This window comes from Bos mutus, chromosome 4 (genome assembly GCF_027580195.1).
Source record: "Bos mutus isolate GX-2022 chromosome 4, NWIPB_WYAK_1.1, whole genome shotgun sequence".
Lineage (NCBI taxonomy): Eukaryota > Metazoa > Chordata > Mammalia > Artiodactyla > Bovidae > Bos > Bos mutus.
The window spans coordinates 42,046,614-42,068,124 of NC_091620.1; the positions used below are offsets into that span (position 1 = coordinate 42,046,614).

General features: G+C 57.4%; 1 protein-coding gene across 6 annotated transcripts in view; it reads right to left on the bottom strand.

The window, feature by feature from the left end:
• Positions 1-21,511, bottom strand: part of CAMK2B (calcium/calmodulin dependent protein kinase II beta) — a 92,370-nt gene that overhangs the window by 23,159 nt on the left and 47,700 nt on the right. For all 6 annotated transcript variants that reach the window (XM_070369385.1, XM_070369389.1, XM_070369386.1 and 3 more), the window contains exons 3-6: positions 18,186-18,245; positions 12,386-12,440; positions 8,223-8,288; positions 2,840-2,912 (exon numbers count right to left, since the gene is read on the bottom strand). In XM_070369385.1, coding sequence (XP_070225486.1) covers positions 2,840-2,912; positions 8,223-8,288; positions 12,386-12,440; positions 18,186-18,245 — 254 coding nt within the window. The remainder of the gene's footprint in view (positions 1-2,839; positions 2,913-8,222; positions 8,289-12,385; positions 12,441-18,185; positions 18,246-21,511) is intronic.

Sequence of the window (21,511 nt, forward strand, 5' to 3'; positions counted from 1 at the left end):
GCGGCTGCTGGAAGGTTCAGGCACTTGCTGCAGGATGGAGACTCTCAAAGGGCAAGGAGAAACAACCAAGGGCCCCCGCGGCCTGAGCAGTGTAGGACATCCAAGTCCCACCAGCCCTGGGCTGGCTGCTCACAGGAGGGGCGGGTCCCGTGCCGACCTCCCGGCCTCGGGGAGCAGCGCCCTTGCTCATGCAGGAAGAAACGGTATTCATCCCTGTCCCACTGGGGTGCCAAGGAGGCTGCTGCCCGGTTACCAGGAACACTTGGCCCTGAAGGCCCGAGGAGTTCCCTGCACACTGCGTCCTGCATGCTAGGCTCCTTCATTCCAGCCTGTCCCACCGGCCTCGACACCTCCCAGAGGGCAGCACTCAGAGCTCAAAGCCGCTGGACTTCCTCATCCCTGGCTGCCCGGGGCTCTCCCGGCCCTGAGCCCCCTCACCAGGCCACCCTCCCGACAGGAAGGTCTGCTGACACCATGCTGCCCACCTTAGTGCCACCAAGAAAGACAAATGCCGCCAACTGAACTGAGTTAACCCTGCTTGGACACAGGGGTGTGAGGACAAATTGTGTGGCATAGATGAAGCATGCCAGCCCACGAGGCAGAAACCAGAGCTTCTCCAGGCCCCACACAGCTGGTGGTTGAGGCTCTGTCACTCCAGGTGACACGTGCTGGGGATACCGTCTGCCCAGCACGGCCGGGAGGCCCCTGAACACCTTGATTTTGCCAGTGTGAGTGGGGCAGGGGGACCCCTACCTCCCCACAAGCCCCACACCAAGAAGTCTGAAATACACAGAACATTGCAGATCAACTATACTTCAAATTTTAAAAAATTGTTTTTTTAAAAAAAGAAGTCTGAAATACTGCAGCTGGGGGCTTGACCCAGCTTCTACCAATCAGATTCCCCCAACCCCAAGGAAATAAACCAGCATTCTTTGGCTTCCCAGGTGGCGCTAGTGGTAAAGAACCCGCCTACCAGTGAAGGAGATATAAGAGACGTGGGTTCAATCCCTGGGTCGGGAAGATCCCCTGGAGGACAAAATGGCAACCCACTCCAGTATTCTTGCCTGCAGAATCCCATGGACAGGGGAGCCTGGTGGGCCACAGTCCACGGGGTCACACAGAGTTGGACACAACTGAAGTGACTTAGAATGCCTCTCTGGGAAGAAGGAGCTAAGGGAACCTGGTCCCTGGGAAGAGCTGGGTAACAAGGCTCCTCCCTGGGAGGAGAGGGAGGGGACCCAGCTGGGTTGCACAGGGATGTTCCCACCCCCAGGCTCCACCCTGGCTCCCTCATACGCACCAAGATGGCACTAAGCCCTTCTGCTCTCTCCACCCTCCACATCTTGGCTGAGAGGAAACCCCACCACAGTACTGCTTCTGGAGGTCTATCTCAGCCAAGATGACAGAGGCCTCTCTAGAGGAGGAGGGACAGCCTGCTCCCCCCGACACCTGGTGGGAGAGGAGACCAACTGGTCCTAACTCCTTTTTCTTTTTCTCAGCAAGGATTCTGTGTGCCCTGAGGCCACACCTGGGCTGGGGAGAGCACCCATCTGCACTTCGGAGCTTCGGGCTCCAGGTCTGTTATGCATCATGAGGTCCAGGATGAAGGAGGGATGCGTGTCCTCTTCCCTGCAGCCCCTCCTCCCAGAGACCCCTGAGTGAGGCCCATGCAGACAAGACACAGAGACAGATGGGCACCCACAGGACAGGCAGTCAAGTGGGGGGAGCCTGGGCAGACCCATGAGAGGACAGGGGACCACACACCACATGCAGCCTGGGAGCGAGGACACATGAGGGCACAGGGAGGGTCCCAGGCCTGTTCCTCGTGGGACATCCCCTCAAGAGCAGCTCCACAGCATCAGCTCTCACACACACACACACACACACCTCTGGGTAGCCCTAGAAAGGTGACTCCATTCAGCCCTAGCACCCACGAGAAGGTTGGTCTCAAACACCACCAGCAGGGATGCAGGCCCAGGGGTCCCCCCACCCCCTGCAAAACCAACAAGAGAAGAAACTGACCCAAACTCAGACCTGGAGAAAGCTGAAGTCAAAGAAAGGAGGAGAGATTGAGAGGAGGAGGAAGGGGGAGGCAGAAGGGCAGGAAGGAGGAAGGGGGGGGAGAAGGCTGCAGCTCCTCCTGAGGGCCCCTCCCACCACACAGAGGCCTGTGGGTGACAACCCTTGTTTTAAACAATTTGCACTTGGCCCAGAGCTGAGCCAAGGGCCACAGAGACGAGTAGAAAGGACTGGAAGTTTGAAGAGACCAAACTGGCCCCTCACCTCCTGCTCCCAAGGCATCAGCCCCACCTGCGGGTACATTCTCTGTGTCCCTCCTGCCAGGTCCGAATCTCAACTGGAGCCCAGAAAGCGAGACCCCGCGTGGACATGTGCCACTAGGCTGATTCTTGACAACTGTCCCCTCTCAGCCCTGAAGCCTAGAGGCATTGGGAGGGATGTGTACAGACACATGCATGCACACACACACACACACATGCACACACACACAGTCTCACACACATGCACAAATGCACATGCATATGTACACATGCTCACACATACACACATGTCCATGTGTGCGCACAGACCCACATTCTCACAAGCATGCACCTTCAAACACAAACACATGCACACACATGTGCCAATGCACATGCACACACATGCACACATATTCTCATAGGCACACACCTTCACACAAAAATACACGGGAACACACATATGCAAACATCTCCCCCACACACGTGTCTTCTGGTGCACTGCCCTACCCCCGAGCCTCCCCTTAAACACGACATGCAGTTACAGACGACAGACACCTGGCACAGAGCGGGGGGGGACTCACCTTGAGGTCCCTGTGGACGACCCCCATTTGGTGGCAGTGGAGAACCGCCTCCAGGATCTGCTGGATGCAGTGACTGCAGCAAACAGCGGGCGCATTAGTGCGGATGGCCCCTGAGGAGTGGGCGGGGTGCAGGAGAAGGGTGCTGTGTGGGAGTGGTGGGATCTCCAGCCCAGTGGGGGCCCGGGGGAAGCAGGGAATCATGGTGCTGCCTGCCTGGGAGACGAGACGCTGGCTAGCAGGGGGCCTCTGGGGCTCCCTCTTCACCCTCAAAGGTCAACACAAGGCATGCCCTCCCCTCTAACCAGGCCCACAGAGGAAAGATGCCTGACCTCAATGCACTCCACCCCAAGCTCATGCTGGCCATGCCTGGCCCTGAGCTGGGTGCCCTTGCGGAGGGAGGCCAGGGCTGAATCTACACTCTGCAAGGCAGCTGGAGACCCAGACAATGGGAGGGGAGGGTAGAGGTGAAAGGGCAAGGGAGAGAGGGCAGGCCAGTGCCACAGTGCGGGAGTGATGCCCTAGGCACCAGTGCCCTTCTCTGTTCTGAGGCTGTGCTAACGCTCCAGTCACCAGCACACATGTGTGAGAATGGGTGTCATTTCATTAAAATAAACTTCACGTCCACGCTGGCTGCTGGCTGCCATGCTAGACAGCTCAGCTCCATAGCAGCACTGGGGTCTCTGGGGGCAGCCTGGCACTATCCAGGGCCCCGAGGGGCTTCCTTCCAGATAAGGGAGAAGTCCCAAGCCTCCTGGGGCATCACTGGTTGGAGAGAAAGGCCCAGGCTCTCCCCAGGCACCTCCCACACCTGGGCTTCAGCAATGGCCCTAGACATCAGACCCAGGTGCCTCCAGACCTAGATGCCCCCAGCCCTGGTGACCTGCACCTGCCTCCTCTAGGTGGTTGGGAAGTATCCAGCTGCCCCCAGAGCCAGGCACAGACCCCTGGAATTCCACAGCGCCCCTGGAGCATTACCAGCCACCAGAGACAGGCATCCCACAGGCTGCCATAGCCCATCCCTGGGGTCTTGGCCCCAGCCCCTCTGGTGGGGGCGAGGGAGGCACAGGCGGGACTGCTTCTGCTGCAGCTAGACCGGGGAGGTGACTGAAGGTCAGCTGGAGGGATGGACTTTGTTTTCCTAACAGCAAACTCAGAGAAGGGACAAGAAACCAGGAGAAGGGACAAGAAACCGGCCCATGTTCTCAAACAGCTCTGACCACAGAGCAGGTGGTCTCCACCTGCTAGAAAAGTAACCTGAGTGTCCACCCTGAGGAAACCTAGACCTCAGAGTCCTAGTGATGATGGATTTCCTGAGGTTTATGGGATCAGAAGGAGCTAGGCCCAAACCTGTCGGTAACAGTCCCCCAGCAGCCCCTCCCCTTAGATGCCTCTAAGGGCTGGAAACCCCACCCCCGCCCCAAACCCTTGAGCTCTCCTGTCCCACCTGCTCCCAGGGCCTCCCTCCCTGCTTCTGTCCCTCCCACCATGCTCTCATCTGCCAGCCTCGGTCTTTTGTGGTCCTCACCCTCATCCCTGTATCCCCAGCTCCACATCCAGCCACTACCAGCCCTCCCGAGACTGTAGACATGGGCTCAGCCCCTCCAGGCTGCCCCATCAGGGGAAGTTCATACAGGGGCCTCTTTCGTCGTGGGCAGAGCTCAGCCTTGAGGTCTGGGGAGCTACTCTGGGGTCAGGACAGGCCACTGGGTGGAGGCAGAGGCCAGAGGAAGCCCCAGCACTTGCAGTTGAGGCCACTGAGCCAGGGCCCCGGGGCATGGGGCACTGGCTTTCCCAGTTCCTGGGAATCTGAGCCCTGGGGAGCCATGCTGGGACATCACTGCATGCTCCTGGAGCTCAGCCCTGAGTCCCTGGACCACCTGCTCACTGCAGCATCCCACCCCACCCAGGGGTTCAGGGACCCTCAGGTCGACCAGCCCCTGCCTGTGTTGCTGTGGCCAGACCCTGGTTCTGCCCCTGGGGGTGTCCACCTGAGCTGTGTTCCCTGCCATCCATGTGGAACCCCAAGCCTTCCTCCACACCATCAGCAGTCCTCACAGCCACAGGCTGGAGTCCCCTGGGCCACTAGCCACTCCCTGAAAGCCCTGGAATGACCTGGCTCCAACTTCAGGCCTGCTGAGACCCCTGCAAGTCTTGATGTTAGCTTTGGGTCAATCCCATCTTCTTTCTTCATCCTCATGACCTTGCCTCCGCTCTCAACCTCAGGACACTCTCTAGACCTCCCTTCATGTGGAGTGAGCTCGGGGCTCCCACGTCATCCCCGCTGCAGTCACGTGGCGGCCCTGCACTCTGGGCACTGGACTGTGGCCTCCGTGACCGCAGAGGCATGTTAGTTCTCTCCTCTCATTGTGTCCTCAGCCTTGCAGGAAGGTTTCTTGGACCCGGGAGGCACCTGCCGCAGCACCAACTGATACATCAGCTCAGATGTGGGTGGGCAGTGCCCTCTGTCCTCCTCCACATCCCCTCCTGAGGATTCAGGGCTCCAAACTCATGCCAGGATGGGGTGACTACACCTGCTGAGCCAGCACCAGTCTGCATCTCTCCCTGGACATCCTGGGACTCAGCCCGGCTGCTGAAATCAAGCCCTACAGTTCTGACACAGCCCTGTCCGCCCATCCTGCAAGCCCCACCCCAGAGAAAACTGTGCGGGTATGCCCCTTCTCAGAGCCAATGTGGCAGCCCTGGCCTGTCTCCCAAGCCTTTTCTTCACAGCATCTCTGGGACCGTCGGGCAAGTGGCCTCCACAGCCAGCAGGTAGATGGGACTTTCATGTGCCTGGAAAGCAGTCCATTCTGGGCAGCCCACCCTCCAGGGACCCCTGGAGACAGCTCCTGGCGCCCTTCTCAGCCTGCTCCCACCCTGGTCTCCAGTCTGAGACCAGGGCCTTGGGGAACATGAGACTGACTGGCCCGTCACAAGGTCCCTTCTGCCTTGCATTCACATTATACCATCATCCTCATGAGGACTCCTTTCAAATGGAACAGTTTAGAAAGTCACTTTGTGGTCAGAATTGCTCCCCAGTGTCATTCCAGATGCTGGCCGGTCCTGGACATTATTCTCCTGGTTCCAGGCTCTGCTGTTACCTGGGATATAATCCTTCCCCTCCCTTCCTCTTCCTCCTTATCCCTCTCCCTCTGTCCTCCCGCTCCTCCTCCAGGATCAGCCAGCATTCTCACACACACACCCCAAGCACCTCTCATGAACCATACTGTTTTCAGGGTTTTTTAAAAATGGATTTGAACTTTGCTTTCCCAGGTTTGAAAAAAAGACCCCTCATTTTCCCCACAAACTCCAAAATAAAGATTCCACTTTCTCTTCAAAGGACTCTCCAGCCTTCTTGGTCAGAAAAGCATTCCGAAAAGCTACTCCTGCCTTGCGTCCTCTTCCTCTAGAGATGTGACTCTTCAGGAATTCATCAGATGCTCAGCTCTGAGCAGCATGGCCCCAGACAGGGCCCTGGAAGGGGGTGGGTGTGCTAGATGGGGGCCAGACTGCATCGTGGTTAGGGAGGTGCCCACCACCCTGGCCAGGTGTCTAGGGCTCCAGTTTCAACACAGCCCAGATCCCTTTCAGAGGAGGTCCCCAAGGGAAACACCTTCCCAGAGTGGGAGAAAGCCTTTACCCCCGCTTTCTGCCAGAGCTCCTGGTGATGCCCGTGGGTGACCACCCACATGGGTATCCACATCACTCTCTCAGACCCTCCTGCCTATAAGCTAAGCACCAACACAAAGGTCAAACACACAGTTCCAGGGGCCAGGATTCCCGGCGAAAACCACAGCCAGACATACGGGTTTAATGCGTGGGGCTGGCTGGGAGAGATCCCCAAGAGCAGCTGCCTCTCACCCTCTTCCTCATAGTCTGGCTACCAGCAAGGTGGAGCCAAGGAAACTGAGCATTTGTTGGTGGCGGGGGACCCAAACTCCAGAGAAGCCTCCACAACAGAGGCCCAGGGAGGAAGATCCAGATCCCTGCCACCCTGGACGGGCGGGAGGGAGCCAGAGAATTGGAGGGGTGGGGTGGGGCGGAGGGGGGGGCACTGGAGTATATGAGGCCAGGAGGTGAGAGTGAGCAAGGGTGGAGATCCAAGAACAAGGTGTTGGGGGGTTGCGGGACGTGGAGTGCAGGGGTAGAGGTGGGCATGGGGGCCTCCCAGCCAAAAGCAAGGCTCTGCTGTGGGTCACATTCCCTCTCCAGCGAGACCATCCCCAACAGAGTGCAGGAAGGTGCCAGGCCCCAGGCCGTGCTCCGTGGTGGACACTGAGAACAAAGGAGCCCTGGTAGGATGCTCCAGGAGGGGGAAAAGAGAACAGCTAAGGTAAGCCCTCCCGCACCCCCAAGGCAACCGGGGGGCACCGGAGGCAGAACCGGAAGGCAGCCCTCCTTGTCCGGGTTCTGCCCCAAGCCATTCCCAGGCTATCATGAAAAGTGAACGCCCTTCTTCAAGGAGCCTCAGGAAAGCAGCCAGTGCCCATGTACCCTCGGGAGCCAGAGCCCCGACTGGCCACTCCACCCCACGACAGACCCCAACACCCCACCCAACACCCGCCAGGCCCCTGGCCTCATGCTGCCCAGGTAGGGGCCTGGGTGACACCAGAACCACTCCCACCCTCTCAAGGGGGCTCAGGCTGTCACTGACAGGCAAGGTCCTCTGGGGGTGCACAAGCCAGTCACAAATAGCTACTTGTTAAAATAATATTGATTAGAAAGGGAATACATATTCATTAAAGCCCCAGCAGCCTCGCTGCAGACAGCATGTCTGAAAACGTCAGTCCCCTTCAACTCCCCCGTGAGGGCTGATAAAGTCCCTTCACCCCCCACCTCAGGCCCTGGCTTCCTGCTCACTGCCCATCAGGGAGCCCAGGAAGGAGGGCCAGTGGGCACCTTTCCCACCAGCCCAGGCCCCCATGGCCTTCCCTTTCTGCCTCCAAGGTAACCTTGGGAGGATATCACAGAAAGGGGTTCCTGGCCTGTCTTGGGCAAAAGCATTTGGAAACTGTGAGTCTCCACAGGGAAGGCCTTGGTCAGACATCCTAGAGGGGCAAGAGGAGGCCCACCACCACTCTCCGTCCGCTCTCCCACCACCAGCCACCCCAAGGAGAGCCCCTCTGTGGGTCAGTTCCCACCCTGGCGCAGGCTTGGGCCCTCTCTGACTTGGGACACGCGAGCTGCTGGCCCCCACCCTGACCCTAGAACCTCCCCAGAGGGCTCCGAGCAGGGCTTTAGCCCAGCTGACCATCTCCCTGGACCATGTCAGGGACAAAGAGCACGAGAGAAGATGGGGGCCAGAGGAGGAGGAGCAAGGCTTAGGGAGGGAGGGCCAGGCAGGAGAAGACGGGGAGGAAGCATGCGAGGGCTTTACACCCACCTGGCGTCCGCCTCACTGTAGTACTCTCTCGCCACAATGTCCTCAAAGAGCTCCCCACCAGTGACCCTGTGAGAAGAGCAGAGAGGGCCCCTCCATCACCATCACCACCCCCACCCCCACCACCATCACCTCCACCCCGTGCTCATCATCACTACCACCATCTATCTCCACTGCCCTCACCTCCACATCCCCAGCACCACCAGCACCTCCATCTCCAGATTTACTCAGGACTGACATTCCCCTCTCTATGACACTGGTCTCTTAAGCTCAGAAAACCGAGCCTCAATGATCTCAGTGACTTTCTCAGAGTGGGCAGCCCAGCAGGAGTCTGTTCTAGGCCTCTGCACTGTTACCCAGGCTTTGTGACTAATTCCAGGCCTGAGGAAAACTGGCTGACCCTCCTCGAACCCCCCAAGGCCAGCGATGCGGCCCCCGCACAGGGCGGAGGGGCCAGAAGAGACAGTGGGTGTCGGTCACGCCTCGTGACCCGGTGGGTGAGGTCACGAGGCGTTCAAAGTCCCATCTCCAGAAAGAGAGTAGGACCTCCATCCACACACTCTCTTGCCGGTTGTCCCCTGCCCAGGAAGCAGCCTTCAGGTCCTAAGGTCAGGATGGACCCCCCTGCCCAGGGCAGAAACCATTGCCTGGAGAGCCTCAGGGAACCCAGCAGGGATCCCAGCCACTCAGGATCCCCTGCTGAGAATGTGGGTGTGGACAGCAAGGCGAAAAGCAGTGGCCAAGGTTGGATACACAGGGGAGCAGGAAAGCTCAATCCCTGGGTCTGTCCAAGCTCCTCATCCCACTTGGCCAGCTCCAAGTCCACCAGAAGGTCCATCTAGAGCTTTTCTACCCCTGCAAGGTCTAGAGTCTCCCTCCCGTGTCCTGTGGGGACACCAAGGGACACACCCTCTGCAAACACACCCTCCTTCCACACCCCCTCCAGCTGTGCTGGCCCCACATGTTGGGATCTCCCCACTTGCATCTCAGTTCCCACTCATTCTTGGGAGCTGGGGCTTGGGTTGGCCTTGTTTTATGCCCAGCACTCAGGGCCAGGCTGGTCCACGGTGACCACAGGCGTGGGCACTGCTGAATAGTGGCCCTGGTGTGGACAGGCTGTCTCTTAGAGAAACACAAAACTGAGGATGCAGTGAGTGCTAGAATGCCCCTGCTGGAGGCTAGATGCTGGCCCTCAGATCCTGGGGCCAACTACCCCAGTAGTGAGGAATTTTTAGGGTTCCACTTTGCCATTGGAGGAGACTAAAGCTCAGACCCTGATGATGGAAAGATTGAAGGCAAAAGGAGAAGGGCAGAGGATGAGATGGTTAGGTAGCATCATCTACTCAACAGACATGTATTTGAGCAAACTCTGGGAGACAGTGGAGGACAGAGGAGGGTGGCGTGCTGCAGTTCATGGGTCGCAAAGAGTCGGACACGACTAAGTGACTGAACAACAACAAGGCTCAGAGCAGGTGACTGTCCAAGGGAGCAGAGCCTCATGTGTCTGTGTGTGCTTGTGTATCCATGTGTACATGTATGTGTGTGGAGCAGGAGGATGGAGTACTAGGTCCAGCCCAGAAGAAGAGGACTCGATGTTTATTTTTCTGCACCCACAATTCACAGGTCAGGATCTGCAGGCCCCAAGTCCAAGCACAGGGCAGAGAGGAAAAGGCCACAGGTACTGACCAGGGCTGCAACAGGGGCATGGGGAGCCCCCCAGCCCAGTAGGTCCTGCTCTGAGCCAGGGACAAGACTTCTGGGTCCCCACATCCACAGGAGGCTCCAGCTGTGCTGACGAGCGTCAGGGGCCTTGTGGTCCAGGGTTGCAGGGCGGGGAGTTGGTTGGGGGGAGCGGGGGGCTACCGTCTCAAGCTGGCCAGGAAGGGCATGGTCTGGAAACCAGCATTCTCCCTTTCCTCAGATCCCAGCCACTCAGCATGGCCAATTCTGGGCTGCAGCCACAGCCTCCAGGGGAGCCCCTTCCTCTGTCCCCAGGCCTGATCTCCAAGACCACGTGACATTCTGAGGCATGGAGAGTGGGGAAATCTGTCAGTCCCCGAATCCACAGAGCCCCCCCAAGTCGCCTAGGTCGAGGGGTCTCCTGAAGGTGATGCCAACTCAGGCCAGACACTTCTCCCCAATTCTGGGGCCACAGAGTCCCAGAGGGTCCACAGTGTGGCACAGGAAGGCTGCGTGGGGCTGGGCGTGGGAGTGGCAGGGCCTGGCAGCATCTCTACGCTTCCACTCCTCCCCTCTCCCTCCACAGCCCCCTACTCTGTGCAGGCCCTCCTGCCCCTACCAAACAACTGCCTGAGGCCTAGCGGTGTCCTGGATGCCCCAAAGAGGCAGCTTCAACAGGCCTGAGGGCCACAGTGGTTTGTGGGGAGGATGTGCAAAGCCCAAGGCCTCCCTCCTCCCAACTGCTCCAAACACACCCACCAGTTTCCTCTCACCAGCCCCCCTCAGCCTTTCCCACACCTGCCTATTGCTTGAGCCTATTGCAGGAGAGTCAAGGCGCTCCCACACTCGTGCATGTGCTTGCATGGGTGTGCATACATGGACACACACGCGCACCTGCACACACATCATTCTCTCCCCTTTTTCTGCTCCTGAATCCCACACACCCTCCTGTCTGCTACCAGGGGCCTGGACTTGGCCACCCTCCAGCCCGGGGCCTCTATATTTCCTGGAAAAAAGCTGGTGGAGCTTTTGGGTCTGGGGACCCACGGGGGTGACAGCAAAGGGTCCATGAAACAGAACCTTCAGGGCACCGCCTTGGCCCAGCACAGGCAGTTGTATCACAGGTCAGCCTGGTCACCTGGCTGGTGTCTCAAAGTGGTGTCTGGTGGGACACGGGGGGCTGTGGGGGACAGTTCAAGCATCTCCTGACCAGAGGACCCCAAGTAGGCCAGAGGTTCATTCCTCGGGCCTCCACACCCCATGGCCGAGGCATCTGTCATTTGAGGGAGGAGGTCCCTTCAGGACACACCCTGTCCCCGTGGCCAGGGCCCCCGGGCTGGGCTTCCCAGAGGCCACACGGAGCCACCCCAAACTACGACTGCTGGCCACCGCAGGGTCCCGAGTCACGCTGACTCAGGACAGCTAAATAGAGCCCCGCTCAGCCGGAGCTGTCGGGGAGTGAGGTGATGAGATCACTGCTTCTAAATCCAGCAGGAAGTGAGAGGAGGTAGGGGCCCCAGACGCTTTCACTCAGCACAGCTCACACACACATGTGTGCACATATACACCCATGTACACTCTGAACGAATCACACATCCACCATCTACACCCACCCCCACAAAGCACACATGCAAATGTGCACACACGTGCATGTATGGTTTGTGAGAGTGGATATATATGCACACACCCCCCCCTCAGATCATACGCATGTACACACACATGCACATACACACCCACAAGCCACATGCATGTGCACACATGCACCCGTGGACACGCATGCAAACAGGTACATTCCCCCACAAATCATCTGCACATTCACACTTTAGGCAATCATACACACACTCTTACATGCTGACGCCAACATACACCCATGCACACTTGTGTATGTTCACACCCCACATGTCCACACCAACACACACACATTCACACACACCACAAATCACACATGTACATGTATTCATACAATCACACACACATGCACACACTGAAACCCACTCATGCACATGCCCCCACAGATGCCTGCTCATCAACATATATGAATGCACACACACAATCACAAACACACAGGCAGTCTTATGCACCCAAGCATACACTCATGCCAGCCCGGGGGCCCCAGTGCAGCAGTGATGAGAACACCAAGGAAGGTAGCAGAAGACCGAGGGCCAGACCATTCCTCCGGGATCCTTCCCTCCCTCCTTCCCCTGCCTTGGCCTCCAGCACACCCTGTTCTGGGTAGTCGGGAAGGGGCCCAGCTGGGCAATCCCATCCCTGGGGGATTCCATACACCAGTGCAAAGCCAACAAACCAACGAGGCAAGCTGGTGGGTGAGGTGACCCAGGAGTCGGGGGGCTGTCTACCAACAAGGTAAGCTGGTGAGTGAGGTGACCCAGGAGTCGGGGGGCTGTCTACCAGGGCTACGAGGGGCCCAGCCCAGGCCCAGCGCTGGGAGCGGACGAGAGCCCGTGTCCCTGGGCTCCGGCACTTACAGATCGAAGACCAGGTAGTGGAAACCTTCCTCGGAGATGCTGTCATGGAGGCGCACTGTGGGAACAGGAGAGGCCATGAGCAGGGGCAACAGCCCGGGGCCCACCCATGCTGCCCAGACACTCACAGGCCCACAGCCAGCAGCACAACCCTCCAAGGAGGGCGCACCACACCAAGGGCCTGTGGCTTCACACAGTTCAGGCTGGGGAGAGCCTGGGTGGGCACCGCAGGCAGAGTCTGAGGGGTAAGCCGTGGGCCCTTCAGGCCAACTGGCCCCAAGCCAGCATTCAAGGGCCTCGAGGGTCTGGTCTTTCCTTTCTTTTCCTTTCCTTTGCAGGAGGGAGACCCAGTCCCCTCTCAGTCCCTGGCCAGGTCCCCTGCTCCCAAATGCAGCAGAGAGCCGCAGGAGGGGGCGGGGTGGGGACGAAGGCCCACACCTCCAGGACTGGAAAGGAGCCGCTCAGGGACTTCATGGGAGAGGAGGGCTGAGGGCTCCACTGCCAGCCCGTCAGGATAGGCTGAGGTGGCAGGGACCCCTGGGGGAGAACCACCTTCCCCGGGGCCCAGTATAGCATCACTGCCGAAGAGTCAGACCCTGATTTCCCACTCCAGATCCTGCAGGGTCAGCAGGATGGTGCCATGGCCACGCATGCCCTCTCTGCTTTAGTTCGTTTCCCCCATCTCCTGAGCCTGGAACAAGGCCTGGCCAGAGCTGTGTTGGATAGGAGTGGACGAATGAATGAATGAGGGAATGAGTGAGTGAACAGCGAGGAAGATTTCAGCACAAAGAACACAACTCCAAGGCCTCCTTTTCCCTAAGCTGGAGATATGCCCGGCACTAAACGGCAGGTATTTCTAGGAAACTTTAGACACTTCCCGGGGGTGATAGATCCTGCCTTCTGTATCAGAAACCTTCAGTGTGCCCATCAGTAACCACCCCAATCATCCTGAGAGGTTACAGATGCAGCAGCTGGTGCACAGAGAGGGCAGTGACTGGCTGAAGGCCACACAGTTCACACAACGCTGAGCAGCGGTGTGGACAGAGCTCCCGCTTGGGCCCTCTGCTCCCTGGGTCTCCCGGAAGTCTTGCTCTCCGCCACGATGGACGGGGCTGTGGGAGCTGGAAGAGTGAAGAGTAGGCTTCTCCCAGGCCCCACAGGTCCCTTCCTCATGCCCTCAAGCTGCTCTGGTTTCTAGCTGGCTGTCGGCAGCCTTTCTTCTCCAGCTCTAGACTTCCTAAGGGCCCGCCAGCAGGGTCCTCACATCAGGAACCCCAATCTGGCTACAATGGCCCCAACCTCAGGCAAAGCCTGGCTCAGGGAGCAGGTCTCACTCACTCCCAGCAGGCAGGGCACCTGGTCACTAAGGATAAAGTGCATGGGCGGCTCCAGGGGGCACCTCCTCTCACACCCTGCTTCTCTCACCATCTCCCCCACCCACTGCTCGCTCTGGATCTCTCTGCTCAAGGGGCCGCTATCCAGCTTCATCTGATCCAGATCCCGGGGCCAACACCTGGCACCCTCTCATTCCCACCCAGACCTCAACTCTACCAGGCGGGTCTGCACTTTCCTAACATACAACAGACCGCCGGCTCACTGTGCCCTCCTCCAGGACTCTCCTGCAAAATCACTGAGTGAAATTCTCCTCCCGCCAACTCCTTTCTGGTGGGGCCCAGCAGGGTGGCCCCTCTGAGCAGCCTCCCCTGCCCCCAGCCGCTTCCCCTGGAACTCCAAGCAGAGATGGGCCCAGGGTGGAAGGGGGAAGGGAGTGGAGGGGTCTGCCTCTACCACCCTGCCAGGCCTGCAGACAGCACCCCCAGGGGGACACTCCTAGGGGGACCCTTTTCTCTTCTCATGCCGGGGAATCCTCCTTCCCCAGGGGAGTCCAGGGGTCAATAAATCTGGGGTCCTGATGAACTTCCCCTCCTCCCCCGCTGTGGAGGCCACCCCTGCCCTCAGGCCCTGCCCCCTCGGAGCAGGTAAGAAGGGGCTGGCAGGACCCTCAGCCTGAAAGTCAAGGCCACGTGCACACACTCTCCCTTTTTTTCACTTAAACATTTTTAACATTTAAAAAATAGTTATGTACTACTTTAATGGTTTAGAAGAACACCCACCTAGCACAACAGACCCGTGATTTCACAGACGGGGCTAAGTAAAAGACGGAATTGTCACAGAATCTATTTAAGTAGAAACAGTAAGTAAATAACACTGCGGGTGACATACAGTGGCTGCAACTAGAGTCCAGGTAGTTCCTGAGAGTCCAGCCTGGGAGCAAGGGGCTGGGGGACACCAACAGCCACAAGGGGGTGTCAGGAGCCCTGGGACAAGCCTCCCACTGTGGGGCTTGCTCCTCCAGGGGCCACACGGACCTCCTGCCCCTCCCAAACTGCCCCTCGAACCCCTCCATGGACTGCAATACTGCAACAGGAGGAAGGACCCCAGGACCTATCATATGATCAGCTTTGGGAGGGAAGGGCTGTGGATGGCAGCATGGGTCCTGAGCTGTCAGAGACTGGAGACCTTTTACCCTCCACTCCTGCACTGGCCGCCTCATCTTGGCAGGAAGTCCTCCCAGGGCCATCGTACTCCCTGGTGCCCACCTGCCCAGCTCCTAGATGGACTATCCTGCAAGGGAGGGCAGTTCCAGCCCTGGAAACCAGGAGGTGGGAATTTGCCATCCATAAGCCAGGCCCAGGAGAGAGAGGGTCAGTGTGCAGAGGGGAGGCTGGAAGGAGGCTGAGAGGAGGCTGAGGGCTGCCCTTCTCAAAGTCAAGGCTGATGGCTCTACTCACTCCTGATGGGGCCCATTTTAAAAGGCTGTAGATGGTTCTGCCTACCATGGGCTCTGTTTATTCTGTCACCCACAGCTCCAGGGGCAGGGAGGGAAGCTTGGGACACACTCACCTGCTGAGTGGCAACCTCTCAGGGTGGCCACTGCCCACCACTGAGGTGAGAGTGGAGGAAGCCTTGCCCTTGGCTAAGTCTCCACTCCAGGCACCCACCAGCAATGGGAAATATGCACTGAATAGGAATTCCAGAGACCCCAGGTGGAGGGGGCCGACCTCACAGACAGTCGGGTACAACACGGACATGTGTGTGGAGGGCACAACCCACAGTGAGGCCTTGGAGCTCATGTCCATCCTGGATACCCTGGCCTGCTTCCTGGGGATCCACATGCTGCAGTGGGGCTGCCCAGTCCCCACAGTGTACCCACACAGGACACTGCCAAGGCAGCCCTCACCTGTCTCCTCTGCCCAGGTGCCTGCTTGTCTCTGCACAGAAACTAAAGCCCCGAGAGTGGTGCGGCTCTGCCTGTGGGCTGCTCCCTGGGGGCCTGATTCTGGGTACCCGCTCCTGATCAGACAGCCCAGCCAGCAGCCAGGAGACACCGTGTGCTACCGTGTTGGCTATGAGGGGCATTCACATCCTCTGATGAGCCTCCTTTAAGAGGAGAGCTGGGCTCCTTCAAACAAACAGAATAAGGCAAGGCGGCGGCATCACCGCTTCCTGACCAAACCATCAGAAGGCATGGTGCTTCCTCCAGAAGTTAAACACAGAAGCACCACATGGTCTAGCCGTTCCACTGCGAGGTTTACCCTCAAAGGACTGAAAGCAGAGATCCAGAAAGAGACTTGTACACCCATGTTCATGGCATCGTTACTCACAATAGCCAACAGGCAGGAAAAGGCCGTGTCCACTGACGGATGAGTGGATAAGCACAAGAAAAAGGCCGAGTGTCCACTGACGGATGAATGGGTAAGCACAATGTGAGACACAGACACAGCGCATATTATTCAGCTTTAAAAGGAAGGGAACTCTGACACCTACTACGACAAGGATGAGGCCTGAGGATGTTAGGCTGAGTAAAATAAACCGGTCCCCGAAAGACAAACACGGTAGGGTCCCATTGATGAGGCTCCTAGGGTGTCGAATTCATAGACAGAAAGCAGAATGGTGGGTGGCAGGGCCTGGCGGTGCGGGTGGGGGCCAGTGTTAACAGATGCAGAGTTTCCACTGGCGATGATGAAAAAAGTTCTGAGTACAGATAAGGGCGATGGTTACATAACATGTGAATGTACGTAACGCCACAGAACTGTACACTTAACACTAGTTAAACTGATAAATATTGTTCTGTATATTTTGACACAATTGGGGGGCACTCTCTTCCTTGTTCTCCTTCCCTCACCATCTCTCTGTCTCCGTCTTTATCTCTGTCTTTTTCTTTCTTTCTCCGTCTCTCTATGTGTCTCTCTCTGTTTCCCTCTGGCTCTGGCTCTGCTTCTCTGTCCTTTTCTTTCTGTGTGTCTCTCTCACTTTCTGTCACCCTCTCTGTCTCTGTCTGTCTGTCTCTGGAGCCCTGAGCATGGCTGGCTCAGAGCCAGGCCACCTGCCCAGCTGCCCCAGACCCCCGGACTCAAGAGAATCCTACCCTGCTGTTGCTGTCTTAAACGTCATAGTAAGTATTGAACAAAAACATTGATCCCGTAAAATGTGTGGCAGCCTCAATCACTCAGCTGAACTGCTCTTGAATCCACAGAAATGGAGAAAATCAGTGCCTGTTGGTTGAGTTTTGGGGTGATTTGTTGTTAAGCCTGGACCACTGACACACTTGTGAAACACTCCCAGTCCACGAACAAGAAGACTGGGGCTCTGAGCAGTTCAGTGATTGCTACAGCTTCTCTGGTGGGGGAGGCGGGACCCGAATCCAGGTTTCTGAGCTCCAAACCTCTGAACACTGCCTCGGAAACGAGGGCCTTCACAGCTTATGCCCTGCTTCCCAGGGGAGCCCTCTCAGCTCTTCCCAGGGTCCCTCCCTGGGGCCGAGGCCCTGGTCTGGGAGTGGCATGGACACGGCTGCTCAGCACAGCCTGGCACCCTTGAAACAGAGTCCTGGGAACCATCCCGGTGCCTGAGTCAAACATGGGTGAGAGGGCCCAGGAATCCACCCTGACAAGTTCCCTGGGTGCCTCTGAGGCCACAGGCCCACCGTCCCCTCTGTGTCTCCTGGCTACCTCCCAGTGTGGGCCAGGTCTGGGTCCTGGGCTCCTCAGAAGTCCCTGTAGGGATGAGAAGTGAAGAAGGACAGGCAGCTGTGCTGTGGGGTCAAGGGGCCCCTCACAGCTGAGGCGGGTGGGCAGAAGCTGACAGACCCCAGGAAATCTGCACCGACTTCCGGGGTCTGGGGTCCCAGCAGCTCCTGTGACCATGTCTGGGCTGAGTCTGTACTTAGTCTGGAGGTTGCAGAAAGAAGGGACCTAACACAGGCAGGGCAGTACACTCCCTGAGGCCAACACGCGGGCTCTGGGGACTCCGCGGACTCTGCGGGCCCCCAGGGCAGCTGATCCCCACCCCAGACGGCAGTTCCAAGAGCCCTGGGCTGGGGGAGAGCAGAGGTCCTCCAGAATCAGACCTCGGTCCTCAGACCTCAGACCTCAGAGCTCAGGCTGGGGCTGGGCTGGCTGTGGTCTTTGGTTTCCAAACTTTTTTCCCTGTAATCAGGCCATCACATTGCTTTTCTGAAGCGTCAGAATGTTAGGCTCCTGTGTGTTATCACCAGGATCTTGGCACAGAGTTACAGAGTGATGGGCAGGGACACATCCAGGAGGAACCCGGCCTTGAGGGGGCTGCCCCAAAGTCTGTGCAGGAATCCCTCTGGGTCAAAAGGAAGAGATGTTTCCAGGGGCCTGAGGGTGGGAAACCTCAATGGGGAAGGAAAGGGACGCCTTTAGGGTCCTCCTGCTGTCTGTAATGGGAGAGCTGGGACCCCCCCTCCCCACCTCCCACCCCACCGTGGGCCGCTCACCAATGTTGGAATGCTTCAGGAGACGGCAGATTCGAGCCTCTCTCTCCAGCTTCTGGTGATCTGGGGAGAGAAAGGGACACAGCATCACCTTGTGACCCTGCAGCCAGTGGCACCCTGGAGCCCCTCGACGGCATGCTGGACGGGCGGCCAACGAGACTCACGGCTGGGGCACGTGGCCAACACTTCCTGAGATGTCTACACGGCTGACCACCACCTGCCCAGGGGACACGTCAGGTTGTGCCCCCTCCCCACGCCCGGACCCCCAGCTGGCAGCGCTGGTGCTGGAATAGGCTGCCTAGGGCCTGGAGCGAGAGGCCCGGGGGAGGCATGGTTGGTGCTCACTCGGGGCCAAAAGTTTCCCCCACGTGGTGCAGAAAGAGAAAATGCCAGCTGTCAGCAACAGAACTGACAGCACCAATTTAATCCTTTCCTTATCTGTCCTAATTCTGTTCTCTGTGGAGCTTTCTGCTGAGGCCTAGTTTGTTCATCAGAGGCAGCCGTGGGCTGGCAGAGCAGCGCTGTCGGCCGACTGGGGGCGTCCGACCAGTGTGCGGGGTCAGTCTGGGGCCAGGCCTTCCTCTGGAGGGACATGTGTGGAAGGATGTGTGACCTGGCAAACCCGCCCCCCACCCCACGCACAAACCTACAAAACACAGGCCTGGGTTTTGACGGGTCCTGGTGTCGATGCCAGGTCAGCAGGAAGAAGGGTCAAGGCCTCAGAGGACCTTCCACAGGATCTAACTTTTTACACAGGCAAGATGAGGCTCCCTAAAATTATGTTTTAGAGAGTCCTTTTGAAATTTATGAAACAAAGTGGTCATGGGTATGCAACATGATCCCCAGATTTTCAAAATGGTAGACTTCGGACCAAGCCTTAAAAATTAACAAGCATTACTCAGAAAGCTTGAGAGAAATAAAAATTCCCTAAGTCATCCAAAAAAAAAAAGCCTCAGAAGGAAGTCGCTCCAGGCAAGACTGCTACTGATCCTGAAACTACCCCTCCTCGCTCCAGCCCTGTGTGCCTCCTTCCACCCCCAGAAGCACAGAACCTCAATTCCCTGCCCCCAAGGGCTGAGCAACTTATCAGCCAGAAGTTTTATATTTCAAACAAACAGAGGTGCCAGGAGGATTTTTAAAGCTGATGAGATTATAATGGCAAAAAACTGAAAAAAAAAACCACAAAAACCTATTTCCACTGACCAGAGAAGGCAGAAATAAATCACACAACAGAACACACCCATCCGTGTGCATATCACCCCAGTCTCCCAACATGAGGCCAAGTGGAAGAAGCCGCTCACAGAGGAAGACCCAAACTGCACTTCATTCACATCGAGGCCAACAAGCAGGGCACTGGCACACGTGCGGCCGGATGGCGAACAAAGGCGGGGGATCAGGAAGGGGGCTGCCCCGGGGTGGGATGTGACTGGAGAGGGGGCGTCTGGGGCCTGGAACACCTGCCCCCACCCCTGCTTGCCCTGGGCCCTTCACAGTGAGGGCCTGAGGACAGTAGTATACCAGAGAAGCCCACAGGATCACCTGATTCACTAGGGAAGTCCTGACAGCCCCACTAGCGGGACTCAGTTAATGGGCTAATCACAACATGTTCTCAGAAGCAGTAAAGCCTCTGGGCAGGCCTCCTCAGACCTGCCCGCCCATCCCTGGCTCTGCTGGGAAGCGGGTGGACTGGGCAGATGGGGAAGACCCAGCCACCAAGTCTTCCTGTAGGAAGGGCGCCCCCTTGCCCATTCTATGGTCAGCTCTCACTGGGCTGCGTGATGGTGGTGGGCTGGGAGCCTCAGGACAGCCCTGAACATGGACATACCTGCAAACAGGTATGTGCCCTTTTAGAGAGGGGAAAGTCATGCCTGCAGACAGAACATCTCCAGGAGATCCAGCAGGCTCTCCCTCCTCTCAGGATGGGCACTCAGCCCGCCGCCCCCGACCCCCGCCGCCGCCCGGAAATGCTAACACCTCCCTGAGCTGCTCATCTGGCTCCCACCTGTCTTTCCAGACCCCTTGTGACTGGGAGGGCTCTGGCAAAACCACAGGGCAGTGGGTGGGCCTTCGGGACAGACCTGCACGTCTTGCCTCACTCCATCTCCATCTTGCCCTCACCTCCATACCCAATGCAGCAAACGCCCCCCATCCTGCTGGGGGCAGGTACAGCATCAGTAGACAAGATGAAGCCCGAGTCACCCACCATTCGGAAGGATACGTGGAAAACAGCTACAGAAGGACACAAGCGGCGTGGCTTCCACTTTTCCGCCTGTATGAAGCTCATAAACAGGCTTCACCAAACCTAACAGGGTGGGGGTCAGGGTCCTATCTGCGAGGCTCACTCTAGAGGGGAGGGGAGTGGTCCTTACAACAGCCAGGATGGCAGCTCCCCCGCAGGCCGGAGTAGGGAGGCCTGGAAGTGCAGGCTGGTGGGTTCGGGGGTTGTTCTGTTCTTGCTTAGTGTTTTATTTGACACTATCTGAAGACTTTTTCAAACTTTAAGCTGCAAGAATAGCACAAAGTGCTAATGGATGGGGCATTTCTGTATCATCTCTGTTCTTCCCATGCACGTACTAACTTCCTCTGCAGCATGAGCAAGTAAGCCCCATACTTCATGTCCTCTCACCAGGCTAACAGCTCGGTGTGTGTTTTGTAAGAACAAGGACATTCTCTTACGTAATCTCAATGCAGTTACCCTACTCACTAAATCCAATGCAGATACAATACTCAGTCCAACCTACAGTCCATATTCCAGTTTTGTCCCTGTCCCCATAATGTCATAGCTCATTTCCTCCTGATGTGGACGGCTAATGAATAGCTCATCTACATGCAGACAGGGCCGGAGCAAGGCTGAGGTCAGAAAAAACCCAGGATGGTAAGGTGATAAGAGCAGGGGTGGTCGTCTTTCCTGGAAAAATTGCCTGATTGCAGTCATAAAATTAAAAGTCAGGAGAAAATTCATGTGGAGACCCATCTTTGGGAAGCAGATCATTTTATTACTGAGTCTTATCATCAATGGCAGAGCCCCATCCCAAAAATCTTGACCTACTCCTGAGTGTGTTTGGGGGATAAATTACTTGTTTGGGGCCAAGAAGGGGCACCAGGTTGCCCAGCCCAGGTGCAGATGTCTACCCCATGGCCACGCAGGTTTTTGACCCTCTTGGCTGTCTCCTTTCCATATCAGGCACAGCAGCACTTGACCAGAGAGCAGCTCTGAAACTCTGTATCACAACACATGTTTTAAGTTGGTCAAAGTCCAAGTGCAGGCATCTCATTAAGATCATAACTGCTTTGCTGTGGGTGGCAGAATTATGAGTAAGTTTATTCTT